General features: G+C 33.8%; 1 protein-coding gene across 5 annotated transcripts in view; it reads left to right on the top strand.

Annotated features, from left to right (window-relative positions):
• The window catches only part of METTL15 (methyltransferase like 15), a 203,453-nt gene that overhangs the window by 64,299 nt on the left and 117,008 nt on the right, over positions 1–22,146 (top strand). For all 5 annotated transcript variants that reach the window (XM_049714235.1, XM_004263948.4, XM_049714234.1 and 2 more), the window contains one exon: positions 21,348–21,484. In XM_049714235.1, coding sequence (XP_049570192.1) covers positions 21,348–21,484 — 137 coding nt within the window. The remainder of the gene's footprint in view (positions 1–21,347; positions 21,485–22,146) is intronic.

The following is a 22,146-nucleotide window of genomic DNA, read 5'->3' as shown; positions in this document are numbered from 1 at the left end:
AATTCATTTACTATGAATTAAAAGTTAATGATGTAATGATATCAAGCAAATGTTTAAAAAATTGACTCATGCCTAAATGTTAACTTACTAGTTTATCATGTTCATTACAGTAAGTCGTTGAGTAGAAGCACAGAAGAAACAGAAGAATATGAAATGTCTTTTAAAAAGTGACGCATAATATTAACTGCAAAGCTTATGTTAGGACTCACCTAAGTTTACATTCAGCTACTTAGTTTCAGAGTCTTGCTGCTGCCCTTATACTCTTGGCTGAGCCATACCTTTTAGAATGCCATTTGAAGCATTATTATATTTTCCCCAAAGTCAACATAAATGATATAATTATATATTACTGTTACTTTCTCTTTTGTATTGGGAAATGTCATCAATAACTTCTTTTGGTGTAAAATAATAATGTTTATTTCCTAAAGGAAACTGTGGTTGTTCATATAAATGATAGTATAAAAATACGTAAACTTGTTTCTTAGTAATCCATTCATCTTAGCTTATTTTTAATGTTTACATTCATGAAATATTATTTACCATAATCTTCTCAATGTGTAATTTAGGTATATGGCTTATTTTATTGTTGTTTTATTTCCTAGAATCCATTTGAATTTGTAATAAAATATAGCATATGGGTGATATTATAAACTGAAATACTGTGCTAGTAAGTATATTGTTGAATTTTCATTTCCCTCAGAAGCCCACAAGAATTGTTAAATAATTTAGTGTAGAGTCATAATTCCAAGTTTCCTTTCTTTAAAATACTATTTTGAAATTTCGGGATATAAACCTTGCTGCAAAGTCACTAATAACTTGAACTACCAAATGAGATTTTTGTGTGTTTAATGTCATTCAGTCCTGTGTATCTTCATTTTTTATTTCCCAGAGAAAGAAACAAAGCCTACAGAATGTCATAATAGATAGAGGATTGTGTCTAAAGTCAATATCAAATATTATTTGTGCAGAAAGAGACCATCAATAAACTCCAAGGTTTTTTCCTAAAGCTTCAACTTCTAAATTCAATTCTAAAATTGTTTAGTTTTGTTTATAAACTCCTTGCATCTATACCTTGAGTTCTTATTTTGACAAATGTAAACATGTCTGGATCAATTTATTATAGTCTCAATTAACCATGGAGCAAGTGGTAGTAAATAACAGAGACCAGTTTTAAAACCTCCTGACTCTATCAGTACTCCTTCAATTGGAGTGCACAAGTGGTTAACGATTATAGGAGTCAGCTTATATGAATGAATCATTTCTATTTGATGATTCCCCGTGGTGATGAGCTAGCCAGTACAGTAAACTTCACATTTTATAAAACATCACTAGGATGCCATACAAGAGTATTTTGTGATTTGTTCAAATAACATTGTAATGGAAATTTCAGTAAAATGAAAGACTCCCAAATTGATCACAATCAGCTGTGTTTTCATTGCAACAGCACTTAGTTATGAAGCCATTACTATAAAGTTCTTTGGAACAGATTTTATATATATTTGCAATACTATTGATTTATAATTTTTCTTTTCAGGGCTCCTGCTAGAGCCTCATGTAGTGCTCTGTATTTTGAGTTAATGCAATTGATTTGCTCTTAAGTGTCGATTATACTTTATTGACTGCTTTAATTTTTTTCCATGATCAATAATAATTCAAAAGTTGATTTAATACTGTTTATTACTGATAATTTTAAGATTACTTCTCATAAAGAGAAACCTCCTGTTTCTAATTTCCCTTAATAGTTCTCTTGCCTGTGACTATAACCACTTATTTGGAGAAGGAAAATAGATGGCCTCTTTTCTCATTTATCCTAGAACATAGATAAAATCCCTTCTTCACATGAACCTTTTTTCCATGACTAACAATAACAAAGATAATTCATGTTTTCTTAGATGATAAAGATCAACTAATATTTTCAGAAATTATAGAGAAAAATTCATTGTTTCATTTATCAATATTTTGATACTTATTCTTTGGGTTTAAATTTCCGGCTCACGTGACATGATATTAAGTTATAATAGAGTTATTTCAAGTTTACTTAACTGTGTTAAAAATGCAAAGGAATTGTCTCTTAATTTATAGTCAGATATGTTTAGATGCTATTTATTTTAGAATTACAGAATATTTGAGCTTGAAGAGATCATCTTTTTTAATCTTCTTGACTTATCATTGAAAAAATTAAGGCCTAGAGAGGTAAAGTGACTTGCCTGAAGTCATATAGCCACATTCTTATATAAAGAGCTTAGCGTGTTGCTTATATATTAAGTGTTTAATAATTATCTGTTGAATTACATTTGTTTCAAAACCTGGATAAATGATCATGACAGAAGATGCAGAATTAATGTTTACATTAGGTAGAATTATAATGTGAATTAGTACAAATTAAAACATTTTAACAAAATTAAGTGATTTTTTAAAAAAACATTTTAATGGTGGAGTAAGTCAATATTTGCTATACTTAGCTCATTTGCTTTAGTTACAACTTGTTCAACCAAAGTAATAGATGTAGACTGGCACTAATGAGAGTTATCCTAGATTGCATTTACATTATATTGTATAATGAAGTTAAAACATTGAGCCTACTAATAATAACTTAGCTTGACAGCAGAGAGTTACTATATATCTACCAGAAGGCAAGTGGTGCTTCTTTCATATGATTATCATATTAAGGTTTATATTTTAAAGTTACCTCTGAAATTATAAATTGTTTTGTAGAATTGAACTCTAGCACAAATGTCTTTACACTTGCCTGTAGAATTTAAAATTGGCGACAATGCTTTTATTTTAAATTTCATCTGAAATTTTAAAGCAAATATTTATTCTCTATATATTTGGTGACATTTGTGCCTGTTTTCTTTTCTTATAATGTCTTTGGTTTGGATATCACAGTAATTCACATTGCTTTTCTTTCTCCTTTGTGTTATAGTTTTTAGTACTTTGTGGGATATTTTTGAGAATTCAACAATTAACTAATATTGGAAGGAAGAAGAAAGCTGGAATAGAAGTTTAAAGAGGCAAGAAGATCTAAATTATTTAAACTTTATATTACCATAAAGAAATTTACCTTTCAAGGACTATCATTTTTGTAAAAAACATTTTTTTCAGTAGAACAGTTAGTCAATAGTACTTTTTTTTACAACTTAAAATATTTTTTATAAAAATAGTACATGGACATAAATCTGTGGTATATTTCATATTTCACGGGTAGTATTCTAGTGTTTAATTATGAACTCCAAGTACAAAAAACAAGTGGTGATATAGAAGAGTTCTTTTGGCACAGAAACATTTTAAGAAGTAACAACAATTACATGTCTGAAATAAGAAAAACTCCTGAAAGGCAAAGTTGATTTATTTTTAAGCCTGTTGTGAAAACTAGTAGTCAGAAAATAGCTTAGCATTGTGTTCTGACAGTAAAATATCTTAACTGATTAACAGAAAGTGCTGGTTGTTTTTGCCTAATTTTCTCCTTCTAGCGAGAGTAAGAAGAATTTTCTTGATCTGGTTTAATATTTTAATGTTTATTATTTTACCTTAGCCTGTTCCTGATCTCATTTGGTATAGTCAGTGTTTATATATTTAAAGCCTTTTTCAAATGAGGTTATTTGGGGTATTATGTTTTACTTCAAACATAGGAAACTAAACCTCATTCTTTGCTTATTTGTATATTTTTTAGGATCCGGTATTCATTCAAAGATTGTATCTTCTCTACCTTGTATCTTCTCTTAAGATTGTGTCAAATAGGTTTGATACTTCGCATTATGAAGACATAAATGATATTGTCTCACAACAAATGATAACACATTCTGTAACACACAACTTGGCATAACTAAAAGATTTCCAGGCTTTAAGTGGTTATCAACTTATTTTGGAGTAATGTTTATTGCAACATAAATCTAGAATTGAAGATAGAGAATTGATGGTAGAAGTTTAATTTTAGGTGGGAATAATTGGAAAAATTGACTTTTCGTGTAGCTTAATGGTGTTTCCTCCTCAAATCCAGAAGGCATGATTTAAGATGCTTTAATTTAGAATGGATTGGAAATATTGGACTTTTTTGGTTGTTGTTTAGTAAATAGAACTAACTCAGAAGAAGCACTTGAAAAGTGGAAGCAGATATATAGGGAAGACTAGCTTCCCTTTGTTATAGCAATTTATAGTTTTTTGTTTTGTTTGAAGCAGTTGTTCCCCTTGTATTCTAACATAATATAGTCCTGATGCTTAAAAATATCCTTATAGTAGTTTTCATGTTACACTTATTGCTTAGAAACCTAAATGGTCTCTGCAGTAATGCTCATATTTGGCATTTAAGTACCTTGTAACTCTGAAATACTTGTATTATTCTGGGTTATTGCTTCAAGTACTCCAACCATACTTTTTGAAAGTGTGTGTGGGGGGTCATAATTGGGGGAGGTACAGGAGGCACACAACACAGGTTTCATGAACACAGGTCCAAGAACAGAGACCATGATACAGGCTTTTGAGATTCCCAATGCAGTCAAACTAAACAGGTGGTAGATCTGTTATAGTGAGTCTTTCAAGCTCCCTAATTATTTTTCATAGCAATAAATAATTTTGACTGTCTGACTTAATTTTCTGGTTTTGGATCTATGGTGTTTTGAAAGACAGTATTTCTAAACACATTTGAGATAGAATTAGATGTCATGCCATTATTGTCACCATCAAATGTTTAATAGCAAAAATAATATTTGTGTAGTGATCTACAGTGTACAAAGTATTTTCATATAAATTACCTCTTTATTTCACACAACTGTATTAAGACTTACCTTTATTAAATGACTTTTCCAAGGTCATAGAGTGGAGACCCTTTTCTAAATGAACCCCATTTGTTAACTTCATTTTCAGTGGTCTTAAGGGCACCCATGTGGTTTTCTAGCACTGCATTAGGACTCTGTTGAAATAGTTGGGTGGAGAATTATACCTTATGCCAATACCATAGCAAAGAACACCTTAAAGAAGTCAAAATCTAAGATTCAAACCAAATAAAATTATTAATGCTAATTCCAGCTATCTGTAGTGAATTTTGATAACCCTATACAAATTAAACAAGATCTTTGTTTAATACCTATCCAAAGTTTATTAAAACAGTTTTTCTTAGTAGGTTAGTTAGGCTGTCAGTTGTGTGAAGTAAATTTTGGTTAAGGAATAGCCAAGGTAGTAATGCAGTAAGAAGTTATAAATGTGCTTACTGTGCTCTAGAATGTCACGATTGGAATACAAGAAATACGTGTAAGAAAAAATACAAGTATTCAATATTGATGGTTGAATGAGCTGAATAAATTAGACGACTCTTCTTTCAATTTAAGAAGTTTGCCAGTGTTTGGATACCTTTGAACAAAGAAAAAATGGAAATAAAATTTTTATTAAGCATAAACAAAAATCACAGTTTTTCTTGACAGACAGACAGTATTTTCTTTAAGAATTTTCTAGGCTTTCTCTCTTTTCCTTTAAGTAAGCCATCTATTTGTTTATCTAAACTTAACAAATGTTTATTGCCTGTTATACTCAGCATTGCTGGAAGTCTACATCTGGATTTTCTGTTTTGTCTTATTTATTGTTTCAGACGTGAAGACAGTATTTGTAATAGTCAGGGTTCTCCAGAAAAAAATGGAATCAATAAGATATATACCTATATATTAAGAGATTTATTTTCAAGAGTTGGCACACACATTTGTGGAGGCTAGCAAGTCTGAAGTCTGTCAGGCAGGTAAGCTGGCTGGAGTCTCATATAGGGGTTAAAGCTGTGCGGGTTTTCTTTTTTAACCATTGACTTACGATATTCATTTCTGATATATAACATAATGATTTGATATTTTTATATGTCACAAAATGATTGCCACTGCTGTAGTCTTTTTTTTTTAATAGTACAATTACAATTTACTTCATATGGAAGAGGGTCTTTACCCCATGCCACCATTAGCAAAATGTCCACTTTTATTATTTGCTGACAATTTCAAAAGCAGATGAATTTTAGAGGAAGAGTTACCATTTCTTTTTTTGCATTGAAATTTCTCACTGAATGTCAATAGTTTGTCAGCAGAATGCAAACATGAAGACTTCTGACTTAAATCTTTCTTTCTTTTTTCTTCTTTTTTTTTGAATTTTATTTTTACTTTTTTAGACAGCAGGTTCTTACTAGTCATCCATTTTATACACATCAGTGTATACATGTCAATCCCAATCACCCAATTCATCACACCACCACCCCCCACCCCCAGCTGCTTTCCCCCCTTGGTGTCCATACGTTTGTTCTCTACATCTGTGTCTCTATTTCTGCCTTGCAGACCGGTTCATCTGCACTGCTGTAGTCTTAAGTATTTCTCCTTCCAAGAAACCTTAGTTTTTGCTCTAAAGGCTTTTCAACAGATTGGATGAGATCCCATCCACATTATGGAGAGTAATTTCACTTACTTAAGGTCAACTGATTTTGGATGTTAACTACATCTACAAAATATCTTCACAGCAACATCTAGATTAGTGTTTGATTAAATAACTTGGTACTGTAGCCTAGACAAGTTGACACATAAACTAATCATCACAATATTGTTTATCTGAAAAGTTACTGGAATTGCATCCATCCATCTGAATATGATGAGGCTTACTCATGGAAATGTTTTTAAAGATTCCTGCTAGATTAGATATGTAAATCCTAGCTACTACCTAAAATACTTCACAGGAGGCAGGGTGATAAAGCAAGAAGCTCATGGACCCTCAGAATCAAAAAGGCCACTGTCTCACCTTGGCTTCATTACTTACTGCAGTTTGTTTTGGGAAAAGCCACTTAAACTCAGTCTGTTTCCTGGGCAAATGGCAAAAAACATCTGTCTCACAGGAGAATTAGATAAGTGTTTAGTGAGTTAATGGGTGCTAAGCACCTGGTAGACTTTCTGGCGCACGTTAGATGCTCAATAAATATTAATTCCTATTCCCTTTTCTCCTTTATCCCTTTTTTGAAAACAAAATTTGTTTAGTTACCAATATATTTGTATTCATTTATTCATGTATACATTCAATAAATATTTATTCAGCTCTATGTGACAGGTACTGTTCCAGGTATGAGAGATACAAAAGTGTATCTGTTCTCTTAGAACTTACCTTCTAGTGATGGGACACAGACAATAAACACAATAAAAAAGAAGGATATGAGGTTGATTATGTTATATTAGATAAGTTCTATGGAGAAAAAGTAAAGCAAGGAAGGGGTATAGGGAGAAATGAGTGTTGATGGTGAGAAAAATTTTAGTTTTTAGCCTTACTAAGAAGATTATATGTAAGCAAAGACGTGAAAGAGAAGACAGAACAAATGCTCCATCCTTGAATATCTGTGCTGTGATGGGGAAGGCAGGTGGGACGTTAAGTACAAATGCTTTATGACAGGCATTGTTTGAGGAACAGTAACAAGGCTCTGCTGATGGGAATAGATGATCCAGAAGGAGAGGAGTAGAAGATGGAGTCAGTTAAGTTAGGTGAGGTTTGCTGGGCAAATTTTGAAGGGCTTTGTGAAATAGAAGACCATTAGAAAGTTTTGAGCAGAGGAGGAGTGACATGATCTGATATTTGTGCTACTCAAAAATAAATTATAGGAAACTATAGGAGGAGTTTTTTTAAGAGCATAGACTCAAAGGACGGACTGCATGAGTTCAAATAACTCTGTAATTTATTAACCATGCAACCTTAGGCGAGTGCTTCTTCACATGAAATGGAAATAATAGTAGCATCTACCTCACAGAGTTGGTATGTAAAGTAGCTTGGCACATGTAGAAAGAATCTAATCAGTCTTTGCTATTAGTTTTAATAATAATAAGAGGGTCCATCTGTAATATGACCCATTCCCTGCTAGTGATCTTGAATTGATTCTTAACCTGTTATTGTCATTGATTTAAATGTAAAACTATATTGATAAATTAGAAGGGGTCGCGAGTATGAAGGAAATATGCCGCCGCTTATAATTTGGTGCTTTAGATTTTGAGAGGGTCAGATTTTGAGAGGATCATGTTGATTCCCAGAAAAACAGATTATCTCCTCTGATGATACCAGGGTTTTTTTTTTTTTTTTTTTTTTTGGTCAGTGCTGTCATCATTCTTTAACGCAAATAGATTTGAAACTTCTGTGACAAGTTTGACATTTTTTCCGACTTTATCATTTGTATCTAAACTAAGCTTTGGTTCTTATGAGTACTTCTTCATGGTAGCATTCCTTCTGTCATTTCTCCTCATATGAACCCTTCCTTTTCTACCTGTCATTATCCTAGTGCAAGTCCTATACTTCATGGGCTCTCATCTGTTCTTGTGCTTCTTGTCAGTGGAAGTAGTAGGTGTTATTATTATCATCATCATCATCATCATCATTATTATTATTTTTAATCACTCACTATGTGCCAGAAAGTATTCTAAGCAATTTATATACACAAATTTATTTCATTCTCATTGTAATCCTATAAGATCAGTGTTTCTGACTTCATTTTATAACTAAGAGAACTGACTCAGAAAGGTTAAACAATATTATATTCAACCTGGTCTATTTCGTTTTACAAATCCTGTATGCTATACAATGAAATCAGTTAATGATTCAAGAATAATGTTCCTTTGCCTTTGTTTCAGATTTTTCCTGCCTCCTGGGACACATTCTTTCCTCTGTTATACTTAGCTAGTTATAATTGAGGTTTGACTTGAGGCCATCTTCTTTGATGAAGGAGACTTTTCAGACCATGACTGCATAGAGTATTATTTGCTTCTGTAAAACATAGTTTCCTCTTTGTTAACATTGACATGTAATTATACACTGGCATTTGGCATGTCTGGAATTTTGTTGGACAAGTGACTTAACTTCTCTGAACCTCAATTTCCTCATGTGTAAATGGAGATAAATATACAATTTTAGTTCACAGTAAAAAATTGGCATGTTTGGAATTTATTTAATCATTTCAGGGATACATGTTTGGTCTCTCCAAGTAGACTGAATGTCCATTAGGACACTAGGAGTATATTTTATAATTCTTTGTATCTACATGTAAAACTTATACTCTAAAATTCTGTATTCTCCATACAGAATTTATACAATAAGTGTGTAATTTTTACTTTATTATCAAGGTAATTAGATAATTGATTTTAATATGACTGTTACTTCTTGTCAGTCAACTGGCCACATTGAAAGTTCTATAAAGTTTTCCTGGTCAGTTAAAAATAGAGAAATTTTGGTTGCTTTGTTTCCAGTAATATGTCAGAATACCAGTGTAGTTAAATTAGCCCCACTGTCCAGTTCATTGTCCCTACCTGGCGTTGTTTATGCACCATGTTTACGCATATGATTAGTAGTGTGATAAAAATTTTTTTAATATTTATTGATTGATTGATTGATTTGGTTGCACCGGGTCTTAGTTGCGGCATGTGGGCTCCTTAGTTGCAGCTCACCATCTCCTTAGTTGTGGCTCACTATCTCCTTAGTTGCGGCATGTGGGCTCCTTATTTGTGGCTCGCGGGCCCCTTAGTTGTGGCATGTGAATGCTTAGTTGTGGCATGCATGTGGGACCTAGTTCCCTGGCCAGGGATGGAACCCAGGCCCCCTGTATTGGGAGCATGGAGTCTTAACCACTGCACCACGGGGAAGTCCCCGTGCGATAAAATTTAAAAGGGCAATAATAAAAATCTTTAAAGGTATTACTATCTGAAAAAGAAAAGTAATAATAGTATTTACATTTTTAAACATTTGCTTTTAAAGAGTAAGTATTTAAAAGATCATCTAGTAAGCTGTATTTTTTTTCAATTTGGGCTGAAGTTTTTAAATTAGTTTTAAGACATAGCAAAGTCAGAGTAATTATGAAATTGTCTTATTTTAGATATATCATAGGTGATTTTTATTGCATTTAAAACTCTTTGAAACTTCTCCCTCTAGAAGTGTTAACATTATCGAGAGGATCCTTTTAAAGATGATCTGCCAACTGAAGGTTCTGTTAGTGTTTCTTCAAACTAAGAAGCTGTGAAATGTTTTTTGTATGCTAAATTACTTTTGTATTTAGTATAAATTATTATAGAATTTAGGCCTTTTGTGAATAATTATTTTCTTAATTAAAATACATTTTACTAATATTATTTATGTAGTACTATACCATTTTCAAATTTCCTTCATGCATATTGTCTTATTTGCATATCCTAATAAGGATGTGGTGGACTAAATAAAGTGATGTGAACTAAAATTGTATATTTATCTCCATTTACACATAAGGAAATTGAGGTTCAGAGAAGTTAACTTGCCAACTTTTATGGCGATTAAATAATCGATTCTGGATCAGAAATCAGATATTTTGACCTCCATTCTCTTTCTTTTACACCCTGCTGCTTCATTTAGATCTTGTTTTTCAATTCATGTAATACTTGAAAGTCACAAAAGCAGTTTGTTCTAAAAGTATGTAGATATTTTATTGAACTTGCCTCTTCTAATTATTTTGAATTATTTTAAAGATATTTTCTTGATTATTTTTTCTCTTCCTAACTTGTGAAACTCTTTGTCACTCCTTAAATTTTACTTTCTAACATCTACTCCACACAAGGATTTAATGGTGGTATAGTGTACCCTGAGTCTGAGTCTGAAACTTGTCCAATCTTCAATCACGTGTTTAAACAAGTTAAGGAATATGGAAGTTCCTACACACCTGCCCTTATAGGCGTGCATACACATAGACACATATACGCACAGTGGATTGGACACCAATACTTATATATATAGCTGTGCTTTGACTTGCATAAAATTAATGTTATTTGGAGGCCAAGTAATAGTAAATCTTACCATCATTGGTTTTATTTTAATGGTGATAAGGATTTAATATTAGAACCATGTTGAAACCATCATCAGTAAAATGACTTGTGGCCCCCACCAAAAATTTTTGGGAAGAGCATTTGCTGAACACATCGATGAAAGAGTTCAGTATTGTATTATTTTCGCATTATTTTTCCAAATACTTTAAACAATCTATATACTTAATAATTCTTAGAAGAAAATAACTATCATTCTCAGTAGTTGTGTGGTGTTCCTAGAAAAGTTTGTCCAGAATATGTTATCTGAATTTCTTGATGGTGTTGATTAAAAACTATTTTTCTTATTCAAAAAGATGCAGACAGATTGACATTGTCTGGGCCTGAGACCTTTGTGAAATTAAGCTTATTGAGACCACCTAAGCCATATTATTTTTAGCTGTTTGTGTTAATTCAACCATTGTATCTGAAAACAGATCAAATGGCAGTCCATTGTACAGCACTGGGACTTACGATTGAAATTTATTCCATGTTACAGGTAAGAGTAAAAGCTACTCATCACCAGGAAGGATGAATACTCTAATTATTTAATATAATCGAAGGACGTACTTTACAAAGAAAAGAAAAAATAAGTTTTGTTATGACAAATTAAGATTTCTTTTGTGAATAAGATAGAATTTAAGCTACAAGATGAAATGTCTGCAGAATTTAGGCAGAATGAGTCATCATAGTAACACCAATACTCTTGATAAAATGAGAAAGAAGATAAATTTATTGCAATGCATTGATTGGTTTGTTTGGTATAACTTTTATGTTCTTTTGAGATTTTTTTCCTTTTACATTAGCTCATGTATTAGTTACAAATAAAACAAAATAAGCGTGTAGCAGACGGATACTCAACAGACCTTGACAAGACAATAATAAATCAAGGGGTTTTGTAGGAAAAATGTTTGTTCAGAATGTTAGCTGACTATGAGGTTGGTGGCCTTCTATGTTCACAGTTATATGTTCTAATTTATTTCAGGTCTCCAGATGCATCAGTGTGACAAATGTCTACCTGTCACAGATTAGACAGAAAACATAAGTAAAGCCTGAGAGAAGTTGCTGATAGTCTTGAGTGATTTAAGCACACAACGGTAGAATAATAGTTTGCCTTAGCAATTATGAGCATTTCAGTGACATTATAAAGCAGACTACTTTCTAGTAATTTTTTGTCAGAATATCCATTATATCATATCCAAATAACTAGCTCCTCTCTCTTAACATTTGTCTCACTGGTTACATCAAAGGAGCTCCCCTCTGTTGCCTTTGGTAAATGTATGCCAGGAGCACTGTATTTGGGGCACAAATTTCCAAAGGCTGCATAGTATAATTTGGATATATAATGAAAATAATTTATCTTACTCTTTTTTTCCATGTATCAATGTTTTTGATTAGGATGAGCTTTTAAAAATACAATTAAAACTTAATGTTCTTTAAGCATTTTCAGGAACCAGACTTCTTGCTCCCTCTATGGATTATTTCTATTATAATTGGGCCTATTACATTTGTATGCTTTTTTTTTTTTATTCTCTTCAAAATCTCTGTTCAGCCATGTCCCTCACTTCACTGTTTCAAGATTACTACAAAGAGTTATTCTATTCCTATATGAAATTCTTAAACCTCTTTGTTCTTTCTATCATGCTGCCTGTATCTTCACATACTTTTAGTTTTCTCTCTTCTGGAGTAAGAAGTTGTTCCTTGGCCTTTCTAACACTAACTGGGAGGTGGCAGGGCATGGAGAGGCAGTGTGGAAGGGAGGGAAAAGAAATGCTTATTTCTGCCTCTATCTCTAATTGTACCACCCATTCATATTTTCCAAAATAAATGGCTCCAACACACTCATCTGTTGTAAAGTGGAGTTGTTTTACCTAACGTACAGGCCGTGGTAAGAATTAAACTAGATCAAGTTTTTAAAGTGTGTGGCATAGTTAGCACTGGCACGTAATTGCATAATAAATGGTGTCTGTTATCCTCTTAGTTACCTAGATAGCATGCTTTGTGATCATTTAAACAATTTTTCTTACTTCTCCACTCACCACATCTAGTTACTATTTTACCTCTATAAAAAAAGCAAATTAGTAGTACAGGTTCAGGAGAGAGAATTGTTTTTGAAATCAGGTTTCATCATTCATTAGCTGTGCCTCAGACAACTTACCTAGCCCTCTCTAAACCTCCCCTTTCTCTTCTGTAAAATAGTATTATAATAATAATAGTAACTTGGCTCAGAGTGTGGTTTTGAGAATCACGTTCAATTAACTAAATGTGTATGTGTGTATATTTATGCCTCTTTATAAAATGAATGAATAATACAGATAAAATGTTTAGCACCACGTTTTGCATAAAATAAGCATGAAATAAACGTGCATACATTTGTTATCACTCTCCATTCCTATTGCCAGTTCAAGCTTTTATGTCCTCTTACCTGGGTGCTCTACACCAGGTCACCACTATATTCTCACACTGTACCATCCATCTAGTACTGTTGGCAGTTAAATTATTATTATTATTTATTTATTATTATTATTTTTTTAACATCTTTATTGGAGTATAATTGCTTTACAATGGTGTGTTAGTTTCTGCTTTATAACAAAGTGAATCAGTTATACATATACATATGTTCCCATATCTCTTCCCTCTTGCGTCTCCCTCCCTCCCACCCTCCCTATCCCACCCCTCTAGGTGGTCACAAACCACCAAGCTGATCTCCCTATGTTATGTGGCTGCTTCCCACTAGCTATCTAGTTTATGTTTGGTAGTGTATATATGTCCATGCCACTCTCTCACTTTGTCACAGCTTACCCTTCCCCTTCCCCACATCCATGGGAATAAATTATTTTTTGTATGTTAAAAAAGGAAGTCTTCAGAGCTGTCCAGCGTCTAACAAATATGGTGTAAATTACTTACTCTAGCCTTTTAGGACTGCTGCAGTTTGATTTTACACTACCTTTCCTGCATGAGCTCCTAGTTTGTCTATCTTACATTGCTACTACAAGGATTAAGAGAGGGTACATACTGCAAAAATTAAAACAGTATCTGGAACATACATGAAAGTTGTTCATTTTTCTGTTTCTCTCTTCTCCCTTTTTATCCTTTCCACCCTCTTCTTTTAATAAATCCTGGATTCCAATCAAACTTGCTCTCCTTATATCTGACATATCCTTTCCTATGTCTATGCCTTTTTTAAGTTCTAATTCTCCTTGTTTTTATTTATCCAGCAGATATTTATTGGTTATATTCTGTGCGTTATTAATTGTTTGGCACCAGGGACACAAATGTTTAGGGCATCTTTCAGAGGTTATTCTAAAAAGAAAGGACAGTATGTTAGAGATACTCAGGCTTCCAGGCTGAAAACTACATGAGAGCAGGACCCATGTCTAGTTCGGCCTGCTATTGTATTTCTAACTCTTGGAATAGAGCTGTGGACATATTAGGATTCTCGTAATTGTTTGGGAATAAAATTTGAGAGAGATGGAACAAGGAAAAATGGGAGAGAAGGCATGAGGCAGCTTGGCATGGTTGATTATTGCACATACTTCTGTATAGTTAGAGAATATGTCGTAAAATTCATGTCTGCGAGTAGTGAGAGATCATGTTGGAAAGAAATGAGGAGGCCAGAATATGAAGAAGATTGTCCATTCTGCCTAGAAGTTTGGACTCTATCATGTAGTTTTGGAAAGCCTGTGAGACGGTTTAAGTAGGAATTTCACATGCTACAATTTTATTTTAGAAAGGATATCCTGTTAACGGTGTAGCGAGAAGAATTAGAAGTGAGATTAGAGGTATGGATATGAGTTGTGATGCTACTGCAGTAATAAAGCAAAGAAATATGGGGGCCTGAATTGAAAAAGTGAGTGGAAAGATTTAAGATATATTTGTATGGTAAAATCAACTGGACTTGGTAACGAATTTGATTTAGAAAATATGGAGGGTGAGAAGAAAGGGTGAGCTCTGAGTTCTGCCCAGCCTTCAAGGCCCAGCTGAATTGTAACCTACTTCAATTTCATTCATCTCACTACTGATTAAAATTAATATTTTTTTACTCCTTGTAAAATATTATATACACCTTTCTTATATTGTTGATTTCTTTTTACTAATAATTATTTGTGTGAATGTCTAAATTCTCTCACCAAACTGGAAGGCTCATAACTTATTATCTTTGTATTACCTTCTATGGACTTATCTATATTGGATGTTCTGTAAATATACAGGTTATTAATTAATGCCATGCATTTTAATTTAATTACCTCCTGAAAAAACTCTAGAAAGTTAAGTATATGCCTAAGACATTTCAGTATTTCAAAATGAAGCTAGTTACAAATAGGTGAAGTTTAACTAAAATTCTTTCAAAAGAACTTTCATTCGAAAAATTCAAAATTAATAATTGCCAGAAAAGAAAATATTCATAGGAAGAAATTTTAAAGTGAAATAAGGCCATATTGTTTCCAAATTCAGATGAGAACTTTTGCACATGGGCTTCCTGGTGGCGCAGTGGTTGAGAGTCCGCCTGCTGATGCAGGGGGACGCGGGTTCACGCCCCGGTCCGGGGGGGATCCCACGTGCCGTGAAGCGGCTGGGCCTGTGAGCCGTGGCCACTGGGCCTGCATGTCTGGAGCCTGTGCTCCGCAGTGGGAGAGGCCACAACAGTGAGAGGCCCGCGTACCACAAAAAAAAAAAAAAAAAAAAAAAAAATCTTGCACAGATTGGAAATGACTAATCAACATTAGAAAAATGTAATTGGAAGATATGCCCTCATAGTGTTCATGGCCAAAAATGTTTTCCTGTCCAATTTTAACAGTGTTGTTCCAGTGTGAAAATTTCAATGGTTAGAGGTCTTGTATTGGGAAAAACAAATCATTTAAACATCTAGTCTATGCAGGGTGATCTTGGGCAAATCCCTTGATTTCTGTCAGTCTCCCCACTTCAGAGAGCAGCCTTAGCTGTCTTAAAGGATATCACATTTGAGAAGTATAAAAGGGATATAGATATAATCTAGAAAGACAGAGTGGTATATAATGACAGAATTAAATTTGGATTACTTCTATAGGCCTTCTAGCTTTAATCACCCATGAGTCTATGATTTTAGGTGTTTTAATTTTTTGTTTTTAATTTCAAGATCAATTTGAAAACTGTAACCTGTCAAGAAGTCGGTCTTCACCAGTTGCTATTACACATAATGGGCAGACACTTTTTTCAGGCCACATATAAAACATAATTGTCTTTGGAATTTAATTCTACAGATTTATCATCATAAAGTCTTAAAATTAAAATGGTACAACAGTGGTTGTTTTTAACTGTGTTGGAGGCTTAAGGTGCAGAATTCCCACTTGTATATATCTTCATATTAAGAAAATGCTTTTCCAAAGAACGATTGTTTTTATTTCAGGGTGATTATATAATTTCAGTGGGGGAGTATTATGAGATGAAGTGGAAAGAGCACAGGATCTGAGTTTTAATACTAGCTTTGCCCTCAACTAGCTACCAGCTACCTTCTTGGGCCTTGGTCTCCTCATAAGTAAAATGAGGAGGTGGAATAGTCTGTTATGTCCCTCTGAGCTCTGAAATTCTGTGTCTGTACCATGTCCATATCAGATCCACAGCTATAGCTCAACTATTCAAGTGTGACTCATCATGGTGAAAAGTAAAATCTAATCTTTTCTATGATATTTAGAAGACCATGGGATAAAATGTCATTTAGTTGTATTTGATTAAAAGAGCTAACATAAGATAAGAAATGTTCATTTTCTTATTTCAAATGTAAAGGAGACTGATCAGCAAATAAAAACATGGTGCTATAGAGTTATATAATTACAGATCATTATTAATGTTTGGAAAAAGTTCTGTTCATTAATGAATCAACTGCTAATATTAGGAATACACTGACGTTAAATGACTTAGAAGTTGGGCATCTTGTGACTATTTTATGTGATCCTATCATAATGATCTTACATCTTGAATTCATATGCACAAATGAGTGTTGCAATCTTTATCATAGTTACATTGGGAGACTGAGCTCTTTTTTCATATCACATCATTAAATATACACTAAACACCTACTACTGTGCACTGATGCTACCATATTGAATTGGAGGCAGTGTTGGAGAATTATCGTGATGAATCCTCTGCCTCAAATGCTAGTTTTTATTTTCTTTAAATCACCTTCATTTTGATTTTGATCCCCAGTCTCCCTGTGCTGAGAAGCCATCAATTTCACTTATCCCCCAGACTCCGCACACCATCCAGAGCTATGCAGAGACCCTGCACCTTCTTACTCACCTCATGTCACATTTAATTTCTCCTAAGATGCCTTTTGTTTTAACCTTTGTAGACCCTCTGGGACCAAAGGTTCTGCTGCTTCCGTGCCATAGAGAGGCATGGAAATCTCTGGTAACATTGGGAAGCCTGTGATTGAGGGTCCTTCCCCTTCAGTCTATCATCTAGCCAGCTGCTCTGACATCTTACCACCTGTCAGTCACTTTATTGGTCCTGCGCCTTTCTGGAATTTGTTCATCTTCTCCGTCTCTCCTCTACTCAATTTCAAAGAAGTCTCTCATCTCTTTTCCTTAAAGAAACCACCTACCCAGGGTAACTAGCATTATCTCTTTCTGAACTGTGTTTTTCTTTGTAACTAAAAGATACAAAAGTGGTTGTTGGGCTTCCCTGGTGGCGCAGTGGTTGAGAGTCTGCCTGCCGATGCAGGGGACACGGATTCGTGCCCCGGTCCGGGAAGATCCCACATGCCGCGGAGCGGCTGGGCCCGTGAGCCATGGCCGCTGAGCCTGCGCGTCCGGAGCCTGTGCTCCGCAACGGGAGAGGCCACAACAGTCAGGGGCCCGCGTACCGCAAAAACAAACAAAAAACAAACAAACAAGCAAAAGTGGTTGTCTTCAAATGATAGGAAAGAGAAAGTTTTTTCTTTCGTCAATACAAAAATCCTCAAAGAACGTACATTCTATAGCTCTAGATACCTAGGCATCTTCTTGAAACAGGAGAAGAGGAACAGAGAGAGGAAGAGGAAGAAAGAGAGAGAGATAAAGATACAGAAAGATGGCTTTTCAAGAGCCTTAATTCCAGTGGGAATGGGTCATCTATGAAACACTAAACTTTTGTTGTATAATTTTTGTAAAGCCATCTCTGCCATGATTCTTTCTTATACCATCCCTATTTTTTCTTATTTATTGTTTCACTCCCTCCCTCCCTCCCTTCTTTATTTTTTTTTCAGAAAAATCACAGAATTCAGAGTTGGTGAGACCTTGTTTAGAATTCTCTTTCCCTCACTTACTATTAATATGATCTTAAGTCACATTATCTTTCTGAACCTGAGTTTTTTATTTGTAAAAATGGGGATAATGCCACTTTTCCATACTCTGTTACAGAGTATTTGTTAGACCAAGTAGGAAAACATTAATGCTTGGAAAGTCATAAAGCAGTGTGCAGATATAGACTCTGTTGACTTAATGCAGAGTCAGTGGGAGAAAGAACACGGGTTTTAGAACCAGGTACACCTGTATTCAATTCTTACATTTGCCATTTACTAGCTTAGTGTAATTTTAGTTTCTGTGTATGTAAAATTTACTAACACCTACTTCATTGTTTTAAGGAAGAAATAAGATAACCTTTATAAATATCTGAGGTAAACAAGGGTACATTTTATCCCCATTTCTTAGATAAAGCAGTTGAATCTCAGAGAGTTAAAATGATTTGGCCAGGGTTATAAAGGTGATGAGAGAAATTACCAGAAAAAACTCTTGGTATCATATGGGTTAGGCTTTTTAGATAAATTATATCAGGTAATTTCAAAGAAAGAATTCCATATATGTTTGGAGCATAAGATAAACATTTGCATATATACATAGTTGAGATTCATAAAAGGATTATTTTGAAACATTCAGTTATGTTGTTCTTGTGCATTTGTTAAGCAAAAAAATCATCCAGTCGCCTTATTTTATTATCAAGTTTTACAAATTAAAAAATGTGGTCTTATGTCAAGTTAGTGATCCAGGAGAGTGGAAAAACTAATTGGCTCCCTTTTCAATTGTAGTGCTGGGTGACTCATAAGGCCTAGATGTCACTTACTATATTTGATGGACAGTGTACATTAGAATTTTTTTGTTTTGTTTTGTTTTGTTTTGTTTTGCGGTACGCGGGCCTCTCACTGTTGTGGCCTCTCCCGTTGCGGAGCACAGGCTTCGGACGCGCAGGCTCAGCGGCCATGGCTTACGGGCCTAGCCGCTCCGCGGCATGTGGGATCTTCCCAGACTGGGGCACGAACCCGTGTACCCTGCATCGGCAGGCGGACTCTCAACCACTGCGCCACCAGGGAAGCCCCATTAGAATTTTAAAAATGGAAGTCGATGGCTCCAATCACCTATTAACCCAGGACATATTGTGGGGTTCAGTTCTAGTTTCATAAATCCCATTTGTCTCCCACTTTTTGCTTTGTTTTACACTTGACTGGTAATAATAGATTATTTTTTTCCTGTGGAAACTTCCTTGATTGTCAGTACATCTCCAAGGGCATAATCATGATATATTAAAAAAATAATCATGTAAATTATAATCATCTCACATTTTCCAGAATATTTTTAATCATAAGGATTTTTCTTTTTAAATATTGATTGGGACTTTCCTGGCTTGGGATAAGGTAATCATATGCAAATTATTTTATTTGATATATTCTTAGTTTAAATCCAGGGCTATATAAGACGATATTGGGGCATAATAAGAAAGTGGTATATACTTTTGCCTGGAAAAGTTCTTTGTTTAAGTCATGCTAAACCTCTAGCAATTTTAAAACTGAGGCAAGCTATGGTAGAAGATTTTTACCCTCATAGATGCATAAAGTAAGTATACAGACTGGGAGAGGAAATTATTCAATCTTGAGATTAAATATGTACTCCTAACAGCCATTCCAATAATAAGACTTTAAGTGTTGTTTTAAAGTTACTGTTTAAAAAGATGAAAAATATATGTAGCCATACCTTTTGTGCTGACAGTGATAGAAGTGCAAGGTTAAGTTATACTAAAAAATTTATGTTAAGAAGCAGTGCTTGTACCATTTTTTTTAACCACATTTACATCTTATATTTTACATCCCTCTTCTTCTCAATTTTGATCAGAAGATTTCCTCCATATTATTCTTTGAATAGTAGGCTAACTTTTCTGAGTACATGATCAGAGGACAGGACTCAGCATGGTAGCTTATAGTCAAAAAAAAAAAAAAAATCAAAGCATAATTGTGCCTTGTTTCTGACCACTCTCCCTGAAATAAGTTGTAACATTCAGGGCAGGGAAATGTTCAAATCCATTACAGGAATTTCCTTTGTGCAATGTACACATGAACTTTTAAAAAGTTATATGTTTAAATATTTTTAACAGTCTGACTTATTGTGTATGTTATTTGTCACAGTATTCAGTATTATTGGAATAATTGTTTTTATTTTCATCATACCAGTGAGGCGTATTCAGAGAGCACATTAAACTAAGAGCGTAACTTTGAGAGGATGTGCTGAGTGTCTTGACTTCCAAACCAACTACAATCAACTACCTTGTTTACATTTACGTTTCTTATGGTCCAGGTCTAGTTTCTTGCCCAATGGCCAGCTGGCTTTTTTTTTTTTTTAAGTGGGCCAGCATTGTTTTCTTAAGTGTGGCCAAATAAAATAGCTAAGAAATAGATTCAGATCCAATTAACTTCATTGTGTATCTTCAATGATCCAAGCATTTAAACATATGTATTCCCATACCTTGTATCCTGTTATCCTGGCAAATCTTTTACTACCAAAAGTGTTTTGGTTTAGATGAGAAATTATATGTCACCTTACCAATTAGGCAGGTATTGGGATATATTCTTCTAGACCTTCTTTTTCTTTTTAAACTCTGGAGAAATCTAAAAACCCTGGAATTTTAAATGACTTTTCCAAAGCTATGTAGCTACTTGGTGGCAAGGCTATAATTTATCCCAGGTGTTTTGACTTAAGCCCTGGGCTTTTTCAGGTCTGATTTGTTAATTAAATATTTGTCCTATGACTACTGTTAGGTATAATCTCTTTCTCTCTCTCTCTCTCGCTCGCTCGCTCTCTCTGTATTCTTGAATATTTTTATGTTTAATATAAAGCATTTAGAGAACTTGAGATAAAGTGAGCCACACCAATTGTAAGCTGTCTCCAAATGATGAGAAATTGTTGGAAATATCATTTTTAGTCAGGTGCTTGAAAGCAGTAAAAAGCTAGTAGCACAACACTGTGGCTAGTTTGAACTTATGGAGGGAAATGCAAATTTGCCTTGAATTGGCCAGCCTGTGACAAAGATTATCATTTTGCTGTTACTCTGACAAATTCTTTTGGACTGATCACTCATAATTGATCCAGACCTCATGTACAACAAATTGAACTCTAGGCAAAAAAAAAAAAAAAAAAAGTAATTTGTTTTTCTATTTGGTATCAGCTCTGAAAAGCATTATGTGTGTCTAGAAATAAGGTAGCTGGCAAGAATAAACTTTGCTCATGCTAAGTGGTAATTTTCTTTTTCTGTGTTGGCTAGTTTTTTCTAGATATGACATTTGGTTCAGGAGGACACACAAGAGCCATTCTACAGAAGGAGTCAGATATTACTCTGTATGCCTTAGACAGAGACCCAACAGCTTATGCAATAGCTGAACAGCTTTCAGAATTGTACCCGTAAGTAATACACTTGTATAGTTACTTAATTTTGTTGCTATGTTTTATGGAGCTTAGTTTACCATCTTGGAATTTGTTCTCCCTTGTATGATACTATACGTCACTCCACTAAGTATTTCCTCCCTTTTTATCCAGAAAGAATTGATGTAAATGATATTTTTAGAATCACTCAAAATAATGATGTTACTGCATTTATCCTTTGTAAGTAAGTATAAATACAAAAACTTATTTTTGGTTAAAATTTGAAAATGTGTTGAAATCCATCCATGAATAGTATTTTGACAAATAACCCATACTTTAAAAACATTTTTAAAGTACTTTATGAGTTACAGTTTCTCAGAAATTAGTAGAGTAAATACATATGTAAAAATTCTGTAGAATTCTGTAGAATTCATGAAACAATAATGCAATTGCTTTCTTTGAAATCTTTCTGAAATTCATAAGTAAATATAGAGCACTCTATCCATTTATCAGAATTAGTGAGCATTTACTAGAGAACTTTTAAAAAATATAAAGTTATTGTCTTCATGAGTTGTAAAAGCATCTTCCTTTAGAGAAAAAATTTTGAATTAATGAGTTATGTCCATGTGCTATGTTGTTTAGAACACACCAGCCTGAAAAAGAAAAATATCTTGGAATTAAGATGGCTATCTCCAAATATG

This window comes from Orcinus orca, chromosome 8 (genome assembly GCF_937001465.1).
Source record: "Orcinus orca chromosome 8, mOrcOrc1.1, whole genome shotgun sequence".
NCBI lineage: Eukaryota > Metazoa > Chordata > Mammalia > Artiodactyla > Delphinidae > Orcinus > Orcinus orca.
Note: the sequence above shows the minus strand (reverse complement) of the source record. Positions and strands in the feature narration are given on the sequence as shown.